The 18,365-nt window shown below is 36.0% G+C and overlaps 1 protein-coding gene across 1 annotated transcript in view; it reads right to left on the bottom strand.

The window, feature by feature from the left end:
* Positions 1-5,544: 5,544 nt before the first annotated feature.
* Positions 5,545-18,365, bottom strand: part of HELLS (helicase, lymphoid specific) — a 39,641-nt gene continuing 26,820 nt past the window's right edge. The window contains exons 16-22 of the mRNA XM_058543569.1: positions 17,260-17,343; positions 17,059-17,178; positions 15,048-15,164; positions 14,563-14,722; positions 12,407-12,503; positions 12,047-12,123; positions 5,545-6,117 (exon numbers count right to left, since the gene is read on the bottom strand). Of these exons, the coding sequence (XP_058399552.1) occupies positions 6,023-6,117; positions 12,047-12,123; positions 12,407-12,503; positions 14,563-14,722; positions 15,048-15,164; positions 17,059-17,178; positions 17,260-17,343 (750 nt within the window). The 3' untranslated portion in view covers positions 5,545-6,022. The remainder of the gene's footprint in view (positions 6,118-12,046; positions 12,124-12,406; positions 12,504-14,562; positions 14,723-15,047; positions 15,165-17,058; positions 17,179-17,259; positions 17,344-18,365) is intronic.

Here is an 18,365-nt window from a genome sequence, read left to right as displayed (position 1 = left end):
TCTATGGAGAGCAAAACTTTCGGCTATAATCTGAAATCAAAATTTTATTTTTCCATTATAACTATGCCCCTAAAACATAGGCTTGACTTCCTGCTGGAGCCTTCATTGGTATACACCAAATGGTCTCCTTTCCTTAGATGGGATTCTGGCTATAATAAAAAAGTCTGGTCATCCCCTGAAGCTATGCACTACATAATTTGGAGTGATTTTTCACATACTCTAATCTACTTGGTCTGTAAAAGAAACCCGTAAACTAGGCTGGGCAGGGAATATCAGCCCCAGTGGTGTAAGGAAATAGATTTAGATAGGCTGCCTTACCCAAGTTGGTACACTGGACAGAGCAGTTAACTGTAATCAGGTCTTCTCATTTCAAATCTGGCATTTTCTCATTATATGCTAAAACCAAAAGACTGTTTTTGTCTTTTTCCCCCCAATATATCCACATCAATTGTCAAAAGCTTTTAGGAAGGTCTACTGACTCTGGACTAAGAGAATCACTCTCTATTTAATGTGCTCAAGCCAATCTTCTTTTTGGGTTCTGCAAGCCAGGAAAATGCCTCAGAATTGCAGCCACGTGTTTACAGCAAAAATGAAAGGAGTGTAACTCGGTACAAAGAGAGGATTCTTTTCCCATTCAGAGAAATAATTAGATGATACTTTTGTCCAAGGAACGGAGACTTCTACTTGGTAGCTGGAGAGGCGCAATAGCACAGCGGAAAGGTTCTGACTACAGTGTGGATTTTGGCTCTTCCACTTGAGTGCTGTTTCTTTGGTAGTTTACCAATTATCATTACAAAATCACTTTTAATAAAAATACTGTGTAGTAGTAGTCATGGTGGTGATAATGGTACCTTTCATTTATTGAACATTAACCGGAAGACACTGCATGAACTACTTTACATACACTGTATCATTTACCTGTATCTTTGAGGTTACTATTAAATATGTCCTTTTGTGCAAGATCCCATTTAAGCCCTACGACGTCCTGAGGTAGGAGTGACTACCATTTCCCTCATTTTGCAGAACAGTTTATAATTGCCAGAGCCAACTTAACCACTATTCTGTATTACAGAACTAAGTTTACAAAAACATGAGGAAATCACAAAAGAAAATCACTTTGACAGCCAGAAAAGCATTTAATTCTAATTATTCAGAGAAATATATATATTAAAACTAAAATGATAGCATACTTATCTAAGGGAAGTGGTTCAAAAGCTGCACTCAGTTCTGCATAACAGCAGACCTAATTCCGAAGGTGTGGGCCGCCTGTTCAGTGACATCAGCTGCTGGCTTGAAACTCATCCACATCTCCATCTGGTTCTCGGCTATTACAACTCTGCTTCGCCAACAGCACTGTGGCTTAAGAATGGCCTACATTTTGAACTACTGAATTAGGAAGATCCTCAGCAGGGTACTAAAGAAAGAGCTATGTCAGGACACATGGATTCTACGGTAGGTTGTTTCTAACATACTTCACAGGGTTGGGTCAGTCGCTTTACCTCTTATGTGGCGAAACTTATAAGGCCTTGTATGCCTGAAAATATCTTGACTATTCCCTCACGTTAAAATACTATACATGGATATAAAACTCTAGGTTGGAAATTCTTTTCCTTCACATTGAAAATTTTACTCTTACTTTGCTGAAAAGAAGACATCTGCTATCTACCTGATCTTTGTTCCTTTGTAGGTGATCTTTCCAGAAGTTTCATAAGATTCTCTTTGATTTTGATGTTATCTACAATGCATCCAGGTGTAGTTTTTCTTCAGTTTAGCACTTGATAAACTAATCCAATAAAAAGTTGTTCACCTTTCTTTGGTTCTAAGAATCAGTCTTTTTTTATCCAGTGTTCACTTAGTTCTTCTCCGTAATTTTATTCCTGCTTCGTTGTTTCCAACATGCTCTCTCATGTAGAGAATAAGACAGATTAAATGCCAGTCTCGTGGAGATTATGAGGCTGACAGATTAGGAAGAGTGAGATCTTGGGGGGTAGAGGGTGGAGATCAGGAACATTCAAGATACATGTATAACTGATCTGTTCTCAGAGGTTTTCTTACCATTTATTTCATCTGTACTGACAGATGTTCTTTTAATTAATGTTTCCCAAACTTCATTAACTCATGTACCTGTCACAGATTTTGCTATGTAGAACTAGTCCACGATGATAAAGATTAGAAGAGTGGTTACCTTGGGGTAGGCTTATTCATTAGGAGGGCAGAGAGCCTTCTGAAATGCTAGAAACATTCCATCATAATCCGGATGGTAGTTACACAGTGGATACATCTGTATAAACCAAACTGAGCACATAAGATTCCTGAACTCTCTGGAGTATGTTATACCTCCATTAAAAGTAAAAAAGAAATCTGCCATGTTTCTGTAATGCCTATGCTATTTTTATACCTCTAGCTTTTTAACGAAAAAAAAGCCTTTTAAAGCTAAAAAAGAAATGAAACCTTCATCTGACCACCTTAATTGGGTGGGTGGTGGTGAATACCGAGCATTAAGAGAGCCAGGCATACATTTTATAAATGTTCTGAAATACCTTAAATAAGAGGAACAGCTCACATAATGTCACCACTGTCAAAGACGACCTCTTCAGGTTGTGATATTTAAGCAAGACAGTGAAGGATATAGAGGAATCTAAAAATTCGTAAGACTCAGGAAGAAATAAAAGACCCAGAGAGGTGATAAAGGGGCTGGTCTGTACATTCATCTGGCTAGAGGAGGCAGAAGATTTGTGAAAGGGAAATTAGGAAAAATTATGGACAAGTTTATTTATCATTTAGGGCTGCACTTCTCAAACTAGAACCTGTGACTATAGCTCAGGTATTTGTTTTTAAGTGTGTATTCATGTCAATCAAATCTACACAAAACTTATACAAGCACATTCTAGATCATGTGAATGACCAACCACTTTACCAAGTAAAGCTACCTGTAATTAAGTCTTCACATTTTGAAATTATGTTGATACCAAGTAAAACCTAGAGACAGCACTTTTATTGTGTCTGTCTGCCATTTGCTTGGCATTGTTGTCAAACTCACATCCTAGCCATGCACAATAGGACCACATTACAACATGTGGTATTTTCAACTTAGTTCACCAATTATAAGCCAAAAATATATAAAATTCTGAGAAAATGTAAATATTTGCTTTATAATTCATTTTTACAATCATTTTAATTTTTAATCAAATCTGTTTAGAGCTAACATTATTAGCTAAATTAGGGGTGTAAAATGTGTATAATGGAAAGACAAGCTTCACTAAATTTTGACAAGTTACATCTTCTCTGAAGGCAGCAGCAGTATATTAAACCAAGTGATGACAATAAGCGATTCCAAAGAAGGATGACCAAAAGAGATCTTTTTAATTTTACTCATAAGTATGATTCTCTGGGCTTGATTTCTGTAACCAAAATTGATGGAGAAGTATTAAAAAACATAGTATGTCATTTGTGGAGATGTACTGGCTAGTAAAGGCAACAGAATCGTAAAAACTTAAGTAGCATTAACTTAAAAAGCTCAAAACCATAATAAGTGTTTGAAATAGAGTATGGAATTTAAAACCAACAGAATCACTTAATGTTTTGAATATAAACATTAGCTCTTGTCAGACTTCTCATAAAATATTACTTCAAACTGTCAAGTCTAAAAAATCATATAAAATTGCTAAGACATTTGTCCAAGATTCCATCAAACGTTTGCTTGGAAATGTTCACGTACCACTTCTACTCCACCTCTCAATTCACTCAGCAACTGCCTAATGATGTGGAAGAATGACTCACTGAAAAACAAACTAGTCAAGTATTTTTCACAGCAATTTGATCAAGTGATGGAAAACAAGTCCTGGTTTGAGAATACATATTTATACAAGACAAACCAGGGAGCCTTTGTTTCAACATCACAGAAGGAGAACACCTGTTCCCCTCTGTCCCTTACTGAAATCTGGAGACTAAAATAACAGTAAAACTATGGAGGAGGCATTAAACTCTCAGGTCAAGAGAACAGAAGAGATGACAATACAAGATTTTGGAAGATGAAAAATAAATGCATGGGTGGTAACAGTCTCAACAGGCTGGAGAACTACAAATTCTTAAGTTCAGATTTAGGTTAGCTTGAGTTAGGCAATCAAGTAAACATGTCAAGTAGGCAGTTGGATTGAGTTCAGGAGAAAGATTCTGGCTGGAGATATAAATTTGAGTCCTCACCACACAGTTGGTATTTAAAGCAATAAGACCATCAAGGGAGCCCCAAGCGCTGCTTGGGACACTCTGATGTATAGGGGTCAAACACAGTAAGAAACAGCAAAGGAGACTGCTAAAGAGCCAGAGAAGTAGGAAGGAAAACCACACAAATCTATTTGCTAGAAATCTAACAAACTAAAGAAATTGTTTAGTGGAGATTATAATATTGTAGGAAATGCTGCTGAAAGGTTAAGTAAAATGATGTTAGACGTCACTGGAGATCTGAATAAGAACAGTTCCATGAGTGATGGGGGTGAAAATCTGACTGGAATGGGTTCAGGAAAAAAAATGTAAAAGGAGAAACAAGAGTGAATATAGACAACTTCTCAAGGAGTTTGCTATAAAAGAGACATTTCCGTTGGCTCTAGCTAGGACAGACAATATATCCACTGTAACAGGAAAGGAAGATACATGGGCACAGATGCTGGTAGGTTTATTGACGTAGTGGCGGCAACTTTTATGAGTTTTCTTCGGATTGTTTCTAATTTCTCAGTGCCAACAGGGAGCAAGGTGAGGGATGAGGTACTAGAGATGTGAAGACAGACATGAACCCATGAAATACTCATTTGGGAGAATGTAAGAGAAAACAGACTAGGAAAACTCAGTACGACTACTAAGCAACCAACTAAGGTTATGATGATGATTAGTCTTCGAGACTGTGTAACTAGTAAATATTTCCGCTTAAAAAAAAAAAAAAAAACCTACTCTGAAGTCAGTTCTTGTCTTGCACTGAATATTCTCTCCAAATAGTTTTTCTTCCAAGTCCTAGTTCCATTACCCAAAAGTAGAAATAATCTGATCTACATTTGAATATGCACAGCAGCAAGGATAACATTCTGACATGATAAACAATATACACAGAAATGTACAGTTCAAGGAGCATTCAGGATTTCTCTTCCTCATAGTCTGATATACATACAGGGCCTAAATTGTTCCCATTTTGGCCTTTATGCTCCTCTATTATGGATTCTGCATTACAAATACTCCTAGGTCTTGTTTCCTTCTCTGGTACTATTTACTCCTCCTATTATAAATTATCAGGGTCTCCTCTCTCTCATTCTATTCTTGTTTTGCAAGATCTACTGCCACTTCCAAGTTCTGGTCTTTTGTCAAGACCCTACAGTTTCTTCCAGAGCCTTCTCTGCGTTAACCCAATGGCCAGTTGAAATCTTTATGTAACATATGTGTGTAGTACCAGTGAATGAAACCAAGTCAGCATAATAATGTTGAATCACAATGTCAGTAAAGACTTTTGCTATTATTTCACCTGAGCCATTATTTTTCTGAAGAAATAATTTGATGAGATCATCTTATAATGAACATTTATTTGGTAAACCATTTTATAGAAATAGACCCTAAAATCAAACAATTTCTTATTTAACCAACAGAAAGCATAATCCCAATCTTTCCCCCATCAAAAGCTTACTCCATAACTGAAGTACCAAAAACCCAAGAACTGTACTGCTAAAAGGTGGGGAAAAGACATTAAACTTCCACAGGAAGACTGTATAAATCTGGCAGTGGTTAAGTACACATCAGCCTGTACCCAAGAGTACTACCGAGTTTGAAAAATTAACCGAAAAATCTACACTTAATATGAATACTTCTTTGTTCTGAATAAAGCTCAGAAAATCATCATCTATTAAGTATGCAATGGTACAAGTTACAGTATGTAAACCGATATAATCAAAAAAGTAAAGTGGATAATCTGGATTTCAACACCAATAAAAGTAAATCACTAGATGTAAATAAGAATTTTTTAAAGACATTCTTTAGAGCCAATTTAAAACAAACATTCAGAACTGGAATCTTCAGAATTTTCTAGTATCTTGAAAATCCCCATCTTCTCTTTAATCGGTCCTGAGGCATTCATTTGGTCTAAGAGAAAAATATTAAAACAAGTTAAAACAAGTATTTATTTCTTAAAAAGTAGAAGAACCTAAAAAGGAATCTTAAAAGAGATGTCCAATGTGTTATGAGAAGTGAGTCATCTGTCCAAAATTTAAAAACTCAGAAATGTGGGCCGCTTTATTTCTTAATCACTAACACTTAATAATAACAAAGGCAAGAAAATGTACTCTTCTTATCACAACTAGAATTGGCCTCCAGGGAGCACACAAACTAAAATATCAGTTTGCTAATCAAAATCACTCCTGCTGAATTTAAGATATGTAGATATAGAGCAATAAACAGAACACCAATTTGAATTACATTCTCAGACGTTAAAAAAAAAACCAATCATGGTTAGTTTAAAAGTGGGGAAGGGGGCCAGCCCAGTGGCGCAAGCCGTTGGGTGCACGCGTTCCGCTGTGGCGGCCCGGGGTTTGCCGGTTTGGATCCTGGGCGCGCACCAACGCACCGCTTGTCAGGCCATGCTGTGGCGGCGTCCCATGTAGAGTGGAGGAAGATGGGCGCGGATGTTGGCCCAGGGCCGGTCTTCCTCAGCAAAAAAGAGGAGGATTGGCATTGGATGTTAGCTCAGGGCTGGTTCTCCTCACAAAAAAAAAAAAAAAAAAAAAAAAAAAAAAAGTTGGGCAGGACGACACCATGAAAATCTATCTTTATACACAGTCCCACTGCCAATATGTGATCTTTTACATTTTTACCAATATGATAGCTATGGAATAAAAATCTCTACTGGTTTTAATTTGCATTACTCTGATTTCCAGTGAAATTAAAGCATCTCTGTATGTTCACTGGCCATTCAACTCTCCTGGTAACCGCCTGCTCAAATGTCCATTTTTCTTATTGATTTTTAGTTATTTATATATGATAAACACTTTGTGTTACATGTTGCAAATATTTTTTGTGGTTTGTCTCTTATCTGTTTATAATATCATGTTTTCATAGAGGTCTTTAAATTAATGTAATAAAATCTGGTTTTACAGAAGTGTTTAAATGACTATAATAAAATCTATCAATCTATTCATTTAGTTTGTGAATTTTGTACCTTGTTTTAAGAACTGTTTTCCTATCCCAAAGCCATACATATATTTTCCTATCTGTTAAAAGTTTTGCTTTTAATATTTAGGTTTTGACTAGTTAGATTGTTAATTTATATAGAATTTGTTTTTGAGTATGGTATGAGGTTTTTCCCTGTTGATTACAAATTGTCCCAGCATCATATAGTGAATAATAGGAATTTCTCCTCTCTAGTTTGAAATGCCATTTCTGTCATTTACTGACTTTCCATGGAAGTTTGGTTGACTTTCCAGATTTGCGATACCATTAGTCAATTTATTTTATCATATGCTAATTCAACAGTCTTGATTATTACGACTTTTAAATTAAGTCTTAATACTTGCTATGGAATATTTTGTTCTTCAAAATTGTCTTGGCTCTTGGCCCTTTACTCTTCACATAAATTTTAAAAACAGCCTGTCATAGTTCTTTAAAAAAGTCATACTGAGATTTTAATTATAAGATCAATATAAGAAATATAAGTTAATTTGGGGTTATAAGTTATTATTAACTTACAAATATAATAATAACTGACATTTTTTAATATTAAACATTCATATCCATGAATATAGTTAAATCTGTACATTTATTTAGTTCTGTTACTGTCCAATGTTTCATAATTTTCTACATAAAGGCCTTAAAGAAATTGTTATATTTAATCCTAGCCATGTTATATAGTATTGTAGCTCTTAAAACATCTTATTTTCTAAATAATTATTGCTGATACACATACTATTAATTTATAGCAACATTCTTGAATTCTATTCTAAAAACTTCTAGATTGCCTTGGTCCTTCTACAGAGACAATTACACCATCTGCAAATATAAGCAATTCGAACTCTTTCTTACTTCACAGTAGTCCCATTTTTGTTGCTTTCTGTGATTGCAGTTACCTATGGTAAACCACAGTCCGAAAACATCAAATGGAAAATTCCAGAAATAAACAATTCAGAAGTTTTAAATTGCATGCCATTCTGAGTAGTGTGATAAAATCTGGCACCATCTGCTCAGTCCTCATTCAGATGGGAATCATCCCTTTGTCCAGCATATTCACACTGTATACATTACCCACCCTTTAGTCACTTAGCAGCCATCTCAGTTATCAGATCGACTGTCTCAGTATTGCAGTGCTTGTGTTCAAGTGACCCTTAATTTACTTAATAACGGCCCCAACGCCCAAGGGTAGTGATGCTGTCAATTAGAATATGCCAAAGAGAAGCCATAAAGTGCTTCCTTTAAGTGAAAAGGTAGGGGCTGGCCCTGTGGCTTGGCGGTTAGGTGCTCGCGCTCAGCTGCTGGCGGCCCGGGTTCGGATCCCGGGCGCGCACCGATGCACCACTTCTCCGGCCGTGCTGAGGCCGCGTCCCACATGCAGCAACTAGAAGGATGTGCAACTGTGACATACAACTATCTACTGGGACTATGGAGGAAAAAAATAAAATAAACCTTAAAAAAAAAAAAAAAAAGTGAAAAAGTAGACGTTCTCAACTTAATAAGAAAAAAATTGTATGCTCAGGTTGCTAAGATCTAGGTAACTTTTATTACAGAATATTGCTATAATTGTTCTGTTTTGTTATTAGTTATTATTGTTAATCTGTTACTGTGCCTAATTTATACATTAAATTTTATCAATGGTGTGCATGTATAGGAAAAAACATAGTATATATAGTGTTCGGTACTATCCATGGTTTCAGGCATCCACTGGGGATCTTAGAATGTATCCCCCATGGATAAGGGTGGGCTACTATAATTATTCCTCTAACCTATTTTTATTATCTTATAGCATTAGTTAGGACTTCCTTGTACAGCGAACAATGTTGTATACTAAATAGCGTGAGTGTGAGTTATTATCTTTGTTTGTTCTTGATTTTAGCAGTAATTTACCAGATGGATACATTTTACCAGATTAAGAACATTCTTCTCTACATCTAGTTTAAGAATTATGAGGGTCATTATGACATTATGTCGAGTGGGTTTTCAGTATCTAGAAATCCTTTATTCAGTTAATGTTAATTAGTATGTTCAGATGTTACACTATTCTTGCATACCTTCTATACTGCTGCTTTTTATTTGATAATGTATTTAATTTGGCCATAATGCTTTATCTTTCTCATATTTTTTCCTGAACTATATGAAAATTAAAATTCATATAAACATGCAAAGAACCCAAAATAGCTGAAACCAATTTGATAAAGAAAAACAAAACTGGAGGATTCACTTTTCACAATTTCAAAGCTCCCCATAAAGCTACAATAATCAACACAGTGTAGTACTGGCATAGAACTGACAAACAGATCAATGGGACAGAATTGAAAGTACAGAAATAAACTCTTACATTTATGAAGAACTGATTTTCAACAAAGGTACCACAGCAATTCAATAGGGAAAGAATAATCTTTTCAACAAATGGTGCTGGGACAATTAGATAACAACATGAAAAAAGAAATTTAGGGGCCGACCGGTGGCGCAAGCGGTTAAGTGCGTGCGCTCCGCTGTGGCAGCCCGGGGTTCACCAGTTCAGATCCCGGGCATGCGCCAACACACCACTTGTTAAGCCATGCTGTGACGGCATCCCATATAAAAGTAGAGGAAGATGGGCATGGATGTTAGCCCAGAGCCAGTCTTCCTCAGCAAAAAAGAGGAGGATTGGCATTGGATGTTAGCTCAGGGCTGATCCTCCTCACAAAAAAAAAAAAATTAGACCTTTCCCTTATACCCTACATAAAAATTAACTCAAATATAACAAATAAAACTATAAAACTCTTAAAAGAAAAAAAAATCATGACCTTGGGTTAGGCAAAGATAACTCACCGAGATGACACCAAAATCATGAGTGATAACAAGAACAAAAACAAGATAAACTGGATTTCATCAAAATTAAAAACCTTTGCCCTTCGAAAGATGTTAATTAAGAAAATGCGAAGACAAGCCACAGACTGGGAAAAAATATCTGCAAAACATACCTGATAAAGGACCTGTATCTAGAATACATAAAGAATTCTTTGGGGGCCAGCCCTGTGGCCTAGTGGTTAAGTCTGGCGTGCTCTGCTTCAGCAGCCCAGGTTCAGTTCCCGGGCACGGACCTACACCACACATCAGCAGCCATGCTGTGGCAGCCACCCACATACAAAACAGAGGAAGACTAGCACAGATGTTAGCTCAGGGTGAAGCTTCCTCAAGCGGAAAAAAAAAAAAGGGCGGGGGGGGGGAAGATTGGCAACAGATGTTAGCTCAGGGTAATCTTCTTCAGAAAAAAAAAATTCTTTCAATTCAATGATAAGACAAAGACATTATCTCAATAAAGTTACTGAAAAAAAAAAAGGAAGACAAAGACAATTTTAAAAACAGCTATTTGAAACTAAGTTGAAGACATCATGACACTGTATACAGTGGCGTCCTGGTCATTGTTTAACAATAACCCCCACCCCCAAAGGGCCCTGGTTTGTAGTTTTCTTTTTTTGAATCCTTTATTTTTTATTTATTTATTTTTTTTGTGAGGAAGATCAGCCCTGAGCTAACATCTGTGCCCATCTTCCTCTACTTTATATGGGACGCCACCACAGCTTGGTGTGACAAGCGGTGCACTGGTGCGTGCCCGGGATCCGAACCCGCGAACCCCGGGACACCAAAACGGAGCACACGCACTTAACCGCTTGCACCACTGGGCCGGCCCCTGTAGTTGTTCCCTATTTCCATGGTATTAATTATTCCTATCATCACCAATATCAAGCTGCCAATATACCATTGCTGAATGTAGAGCTGGGAAAAGATGCACAGTAGCACACCATTTGATAGTGTTTCCACCATACAGATACGATACACATAAATAGTCAAGAGCATAGATACTAGTAATATGTTACAAATTAGGAAATGAAGAGTTATATTTACTATATTTGTTTTCAAAATAATTTATGGTCACCACTGTAAGCATCAACTCGTTACTCTAAAAATTGATAAATAAAAGAAGCAATTTATCCTGCCTCACCTATAGAGATTATATCTCAGAGTAACCAAAGAGTTGATAAAGTAAAGTTAATAGACTAATTCCAGCTAATAAAGAAATGACAGAACAAGAAAATCATCATTTTTCAATCCTGAAGAAAATATCATCAACGGATGATAAAACCATCGAGTTAAATAAAAGGTTGACAGGAAACAGCCTGAATCAGCTGATCACTCTTAGCTCACTAAAAATAAGAAACCCAGACATATATGCCTCCTGATATGATTTAAAACATGAGAACAAAGCACTGGTATTCCTAAGATGTGGAATCTAAATCTAAATAAGCCTGTGGAGCTATTTATCACTTTACAGAAAACAAGCAGATTGAGGAACAAATCAAAGGACAACACAAGGGGAGAAAAAAAAAAAAAATCAGCCAATTCCGGTCTAAGTCATTGAATGGGACAAATAACCCAGTTTCTCCAACAAATCAATGGCATGGAAAAACAAAGTGAGGAGGGTGTTATAGAAGGAAAGAGACATAACAATCAACGAAATTTAGATCCTGATTCAAGACAACTGGGGAAATCTGGATATAGACTGGGTATTAAAGTAATTAAGGTTTTAGTGCCAATTCTCCTAAATGTAATAATGATATAGTGGCTATGATTAAAAACATGTTCTTCTCAGTGACAGATGCCCAAGAAAAGTGATTATAGGTAAAATTTCATGTTTTTAAGGTTCCAACAAGAAAATGGCAATGAAACAAGATTGGCTAAATGTTGTGAACTACTGCAGCTGAATGAATTATACATAGGGGCACATTATACTATTCTCTCTACTTACATGTATTTTTCAAAGTTTCAATAAAAATACATAAATAAAAGCGTAAGAGATACTTACCAATGAGATCACTTCGATCTAATAACAACTCTAAATCTTTATCACTAATGACCTTCTCTCTTGATCCTTTGACTTCCCTATAAGAAAACAAAATATTCAAGTCTATATGATAAATCAAAACTATGAATTACATCCAATCTTCCTGTTTTTGTTCGAGGAAGATTGTCTCTGACCTAATATCTGTGCCAGTCTTCCTCTATTTTGTATGTGGGTCGCCACCACAACATGGCTGCCAATGAGTGGTGTAGGTCCGTGCCCAGGAACCCAACCCGGGCCACCGAAGCAGAGCATGCCAAACTTAACCACTAGGCCACAGGGCCAGCCCCAAAACACATTTTTTTAAAATGAAAAAAATCTTACCTTTCATAATCTCTAGATTTTAATAACTCCATTAATTCCTTAGGGTCTAAGAAGTTCTTAGATTGACTTAATCCAGATTGACCACCTTTGAAATGATCTAGAAAAATTTTCAAGAAATTAAAAACATTCAAAATTGATTTTTAGACCAAAACAGGATACGTTACAAACCAATCAGAATAGCTTACATTAAAAAGGACATAGAAAACCAAGTGTTGCTAAGGAAGAAAAACAACCAAAACTCTCATACTTTGTTGGTGGGAGTGTAGAATGCTATGTCCACTTGGTAGTTTCATACAGGTAAACATATACCCACTCTAAGACCAAGAACAAATAAATGCATATATCCACAAACACTTGTACAAAAGCAACTTATTCATAACCAAAATGTGGAAACAATTCAAACACCAATCAACAAAAGAATGGATAAACTATTTAGCAATTTAAAAATAAAACACCAGGGCCGGCCCCGTGGCTTAGCGGTTAAGTGCACGCGCTCCGCTGCTGGCGGCCCGGGGTTCAGATCCCGGGTGCACACCGACGCACCGCTTCTCCGGCCATGCTGAGGCTGCGTCCCAAATACAGCAACTAGAAGGATGTGCAGCTATGACATACAACTATCTACTGGGGCTTTGGGGGGAAAAGTAAATAAATAAATAAAATCTTTAAAATAAATAAATAAATAAAAAATAAAACCCCAAACTTCTAATATACACAACATACGTGAATCTCAAAATACTATGTTCAACAAAGTAGTTAGACAAAAGAGAATGCATATATACAAATGAATCCATGTATGAAGTTAAAGGAAAAACTAATCTATGTGACAGAAATCAGAATAGTAGTTGCCTCCTAGTGAGGGGCTAGGGAGCATGGGAAATGACTGGAAAGGGTACATGAAGAAACACTGGACAATGAAAATGTTCATTATCTTGATTTGGATGATAGTTACATGAGTGTATATATTCGTCAAAATTCATCAAGCTGTACACTTAAGATCTGGGTATTTTATTGTATGTATGTCATACACCTCAGTAAAACACTGCCAACATTTTAAAAATTCTTTTCAAATTATTCTTTGAAATTAATCTCTCAAAATACTGAAAATAGAACTTGGGAAAATAAAACCATAAATAAACTTTATCTAATTCATATTATCTTCAATAAACAAAATATAATTTATCATTCAAATTCCTAAAGCTGCACAGGTGGAAATTTTTTAATTTGCACAAAATCTTATTAAGATTAAAATTTGTTTTTCCTTCAATACAAATTCCAACTACAATGCGAGTGTTCCATCAAGTCAAATTAAAGATGTCTAAAACCTCATCCACATTTCCCTCAAAATCAGATACCCTGGAGAAAGTACTTACAAATAGAAAAGTAGCATAAAATAAATTGTTAGTGATTTTCAACATTATTATGATGTTCCTATTTCTTTAGGCTTCACAACTTATATATATGATTTAACTTTTCTTAAGGCAGCTATCAAGCCATTTATCCAAATGGAATTTTTTATTGAATGAATACAAGTAGAACTTCTCCAAGGAATCTCAGCCAACAGAACATAAAATGCCAATGCCTCACCCATTTCACTTTCCCTACTCTTCAGAATCTTTTCTAGACTAAAAATCACGGTGTGTTTAAAACACTAAGATGAAAAATATGAAAAGGGCATTCCAGAGTCAAATATTTTTTGAAATAGTGAGTTCAATAAAATAAATACATTTTTTCATAGCACTATTTCAATATACCTTTAATAACCTAATACTTAATATAATGAACTTGCAAAAAGAGCATTGGAAGTTTTCTTAAAGCTTTTTGGCAGATAAATCTCTTATCAAGAATAAGCATTAACATCATGTCAATCATGTCATCCCTATGACACAGTTAAGGATATGGCATTTTAAAATTACCCTTGATACTTCTCTCTGCCCCTCTGCTCCTCATCTAGACACTCACCAATGTTTTTCTTTCTTTTATGTCTACGGCCATCAACTTAGTTTAGGTCTTTACAGCTTCAAATTCCCCTCTGCCTCTTTAAATCCTACACTAATCAAGCTGCACTAATTTCTTTTATATAGAAAAAAAAAAAAAAACACCAAAAATTCACAATACACAATAGACAACTGAAACGAAAAAGTACTAGAAAGTGTTACTTTTGTGGATGATCAACTTTTCCAGTTTTCTTTTAGCAGCTGCTCTTTCCACAATTTTCTGATCAATAGTATTTGCTGTAACAAGACGATATACAACAACTGGCTTTGTCTGACCAATTCTATGACATCTATCCTGGGCCTGAAGATCAGACTGGGGGTTCTTAAAGTTAAAAAGAAAAACAACATTTAACAGTTTAAGGTTAAAATTATTTAAACTCAAACTATGGCTAAAGTCAACATGCACGATCCAATCAGAAATTTAAATAGTGCCTTAACTATTTAACTTAAGTCAGTTAAGACTTCTACAGTGGCTTCACTGATAAAACATGTTCAAGTCTTTACACACAGGACACTTGATAAAGAAATGATTCTTATCTTAAAATAAATATCTTCCAAAATAGATAATGAAATTGCAAAGTGTACAATGAAAGATTAAAAATTCAGAATGGAAATATAATCAGCATATTGCTACACTTTCAACTTACCCAATCACTATCATAAATGATAACTGTATCTGCTGCAGTCAAATTAATGCCCAGGCCACCAGCTCGTGTACTCACTAAGAAGATAAACACATCTGGATCTGTGTTAAAGTTGTGCATCTAAAAGCAAAAAGGATGTAAACACAGGAATCAACAAAAAAACTGTTCCTGCCTGGAATGTGGATATGGTGTTGCATATAGAGCAGTCATCTTATAACCAAGCGTTTACCAGGAAAGGAAGGGGGAGGGCAGTGTGTGCCAAGGGATATAATAAGCCAGCATTCTTCAAACTGGGTATGAGTTCTTCAGCATCCACAGGACTTTTGATGTGGGGTAAATAAATACTGAAAACCCTAGAAGCCATAAAAGTTAGAGACGACTAATTTGCTGGAAAGAGATAAAATCGTCAAAGACTCACCTCCCATGAAACAAAATATCCTAAGCATGCCTAATGCACACCTTGTGGCAATAAACCAGGGGCCCTGGGACAAACTGTATCAATTTAACCATCAGAAGGGCTTGAGATTGAGTGGTTCAGGCCAGTCACACAAGTGTTCCATGCCAACATGACTGATCTTCAATAAAAACCCTGGACACCAAGGCTCAGGTGAGCTTCCCTGGCTTACTCCCCGTGTACTTTAGAAATTGTTGCTGGAAGAATTAAGCACTGTCTGGGACTCCACTGGAAGCTCACATCTAGTTTCTTCTGGATTTCACCTCAGGTGACTCTTCTCTTTGCTGATTTAAATCTGTATCCTTTCACTGTGATAAACCATAACAGAGGGAGGGACTAACTTGAACCAAAAAGACTGAGGAGGGAAACTGTTTTTAATTACAACTAATAAAAGTGTATCCAAGGGAGGCCAAATCAATCTTTCAGATCTACAAAACAATTATTATATAAAATATCTGCTCGTGTTAACTTCATTTATTTTCCAAGCACCTATTTTATTAAGGAGATCTTAACTTTGTTTAAAAAAAAAAAAAAACTCACACATTACAAGGGAAGTTTAAGTGAGAATATCTAATATTAAAAAAAAGGTCTACGGGCCGGCTCGGGGGCGCAAATGGTTAAGTGCCGCACTCCGCTGCGGCGGCCCGAGGTTCGCTGGTTCAGATCCTGGGCGCGCACCGACGCACCACTTGTTAGGCCATGCTGTGGCAGGCGTCCCATATAAAGTGGAGGAAGATGGCAGACTGGCCCAGGGCCAGTCTTCCTCAGCAAAAAGAGGAGGATTGGCAGATGTTAGCTCAGGGGCGAGCTTCCTCACAGGAAAAAAAAAAAAAAGTCTAGGCCATTCTCCCTCAACAACTGGTGACAAAAAAAAAAAAAAATCAAGTGTTTGCCTAGGAGATAGGGAAGGCAGGAAAGGCAGCTTGACTGGGAGGGGGCATGAGGGAACTTTCTGAGGTAATGGTAATGTTCTATATCTTGATAGGAGTGTGGGTGACATATATGCCTTCGTCAAATGTACACTTTATTCACTTCTGGATATGTAAATTTTACCCCCAAAGACTTAATATGCTGAAGTAATTAGAAAGGGAAATATCATCTATAATTTGTTTTAAAATGCATGGATACAATAATGGACTGATGCTATATTACAGGTATGGGATAAAAAAGGAATAGTCAAATTTTAATGGCAGGTCCTAGGTGGATTTACAGGTGATTACTGTAAAATTCTTTCAACCGCTATACATTTGATATTTTCATAGTAAAATGTTGGAGTAGAGAGAAGAGCCAAAAAGTCAGAAGAAAACATTTCCTGTTAAATTCTCACAGTGGTAGTTAAAGTAGGATATTATTAAGTACGGTAGTATCAGAAGATACATGTAATTTGAGAACCAAGCCTCATTAATATTAAATCAAAATGCTTTGTTGTGGATCCTGCTATAGGGTTTTTGGTCTTTCCTATCTCTCTATTAATCTGTGGGTCTATTTTGAACATTACTTCAGAAATCAAGATAGGAGTTACAAAAAAGAATTTGGTATGTATGACATAAGTCGTCTTACATTTTTTTCTCTCTCTGAATAAGACATGGATCCATCAAGCCTGCTAAAGTTGAAATCTCTAAAGTGGCAGTAATCCATCAAAATGTCCAACATTCTTGTCATTTGTGAAAAAAGCAGCACCTAAAATTTAAATATATCTTAGTATCTGTACTGATTATAAGAGAATAATTAAACAACCAAAAATCCAATCAAAAGTACCACCTTGTGACCTCTAGCTTTTAGTTCTGGCAGCATTCGATCCAAAATTAAGAATTTCCCAGAATTTGTTACCAATTCTTCGTCAATCTTAAAAGTGGGCAAAGAAAGAAAAAATAGAAAAAAGTCATGATAACTACTAATAATTTGTTTTTGTCAAAATAAATATCATGTAAACAGTTCAATTTTCAATGAAAACTAAGTCCCCATAAAACTTTAAAATTTTTTAAAATTGACATTATAAATTTGATTTTTATCAGAAGACAGTTCTTTCTGAAGGAAAGACACACTCTAGAATTTAAAACCAAGACATACTCTAGAATTTAAAACCAATGATTTCACAAAAACAAAATTCAGTTTAGGTCTAATTTGATCTATACTCCCCACTCCTCTCCCAAAGGCTTTGTATAAAAGATCAATAAGTTCAACCTTACTGTATATACATTGAAGTTGATTCTTTATAACTGAGTAGTACACTTTCAACAAAACAGCTATGAAAATTACTATAAGAATTCTCAGTAGAAATTCTAAAGAAAACATAGGAGCTTATAAGCAACCTAAATATTGAAGATAAAGAAATTTTTCACCTTCTGATGAATATCAATTACCTCATCAGAGATCATCTTCTTCCTTACTCAAATGAAAAACTGTAAAGCAGTGGTTCTCAAATGCGGGCAATTTTGCCCTCCTCCTCCAGGGTATATTTGGCATTTCAGAGAGACATTTTAGGTTGTTACAACTGGGGGAGGGAGATACTGTTGACATCTAGTGACCAGAGGCTAGGGATGCTGCTAAGTGGCCTACAGTCCACAGGACAGCACCTCCAAAGAAGTATCTGGCCCAAAATGTCAATACTGCCAGGGGTAAGTAAACTAGTATGAAACAGGGTTATTGAGGGTTACTGAGAACTAATTTCTTTTAATACTATGTATGCAATTTTTCCATCCAATGCCCAAGAAGGCAATTTCATTCACTTAATCTGAAAGCCCACAACTCAATATCAACTTTTTCCTTCTCTTCTGCGGCAATTTGTTGAGACTTAAGCAATGAGCCACGAGATTCATTTTGACAAGCAGAATACTAACTAAAAGGAATACTGAAAAGGTGACAAC

Source organism: Diceros bicornis, chromosome 6 (assembly GCF_020826845.1).
Source record: "Diceros bicornis minor isolate mBicDic1 chromosome 6, mDicBic1.mat.cur, whole genome shotgun sequence".
In the NCBI taxonomy this organism is placed as follows: Eukaryota; Metazoa; Chordata; class Mammalia; order Perissodactyla; family Rhinocerotidae; genus Diceros; species Diceros bicornis.
The sequence above is the reverse complement of the archived record's forward strand: the minus strand, read 5'-3'. Positions and strand labels throughout refer to the sequence as shown.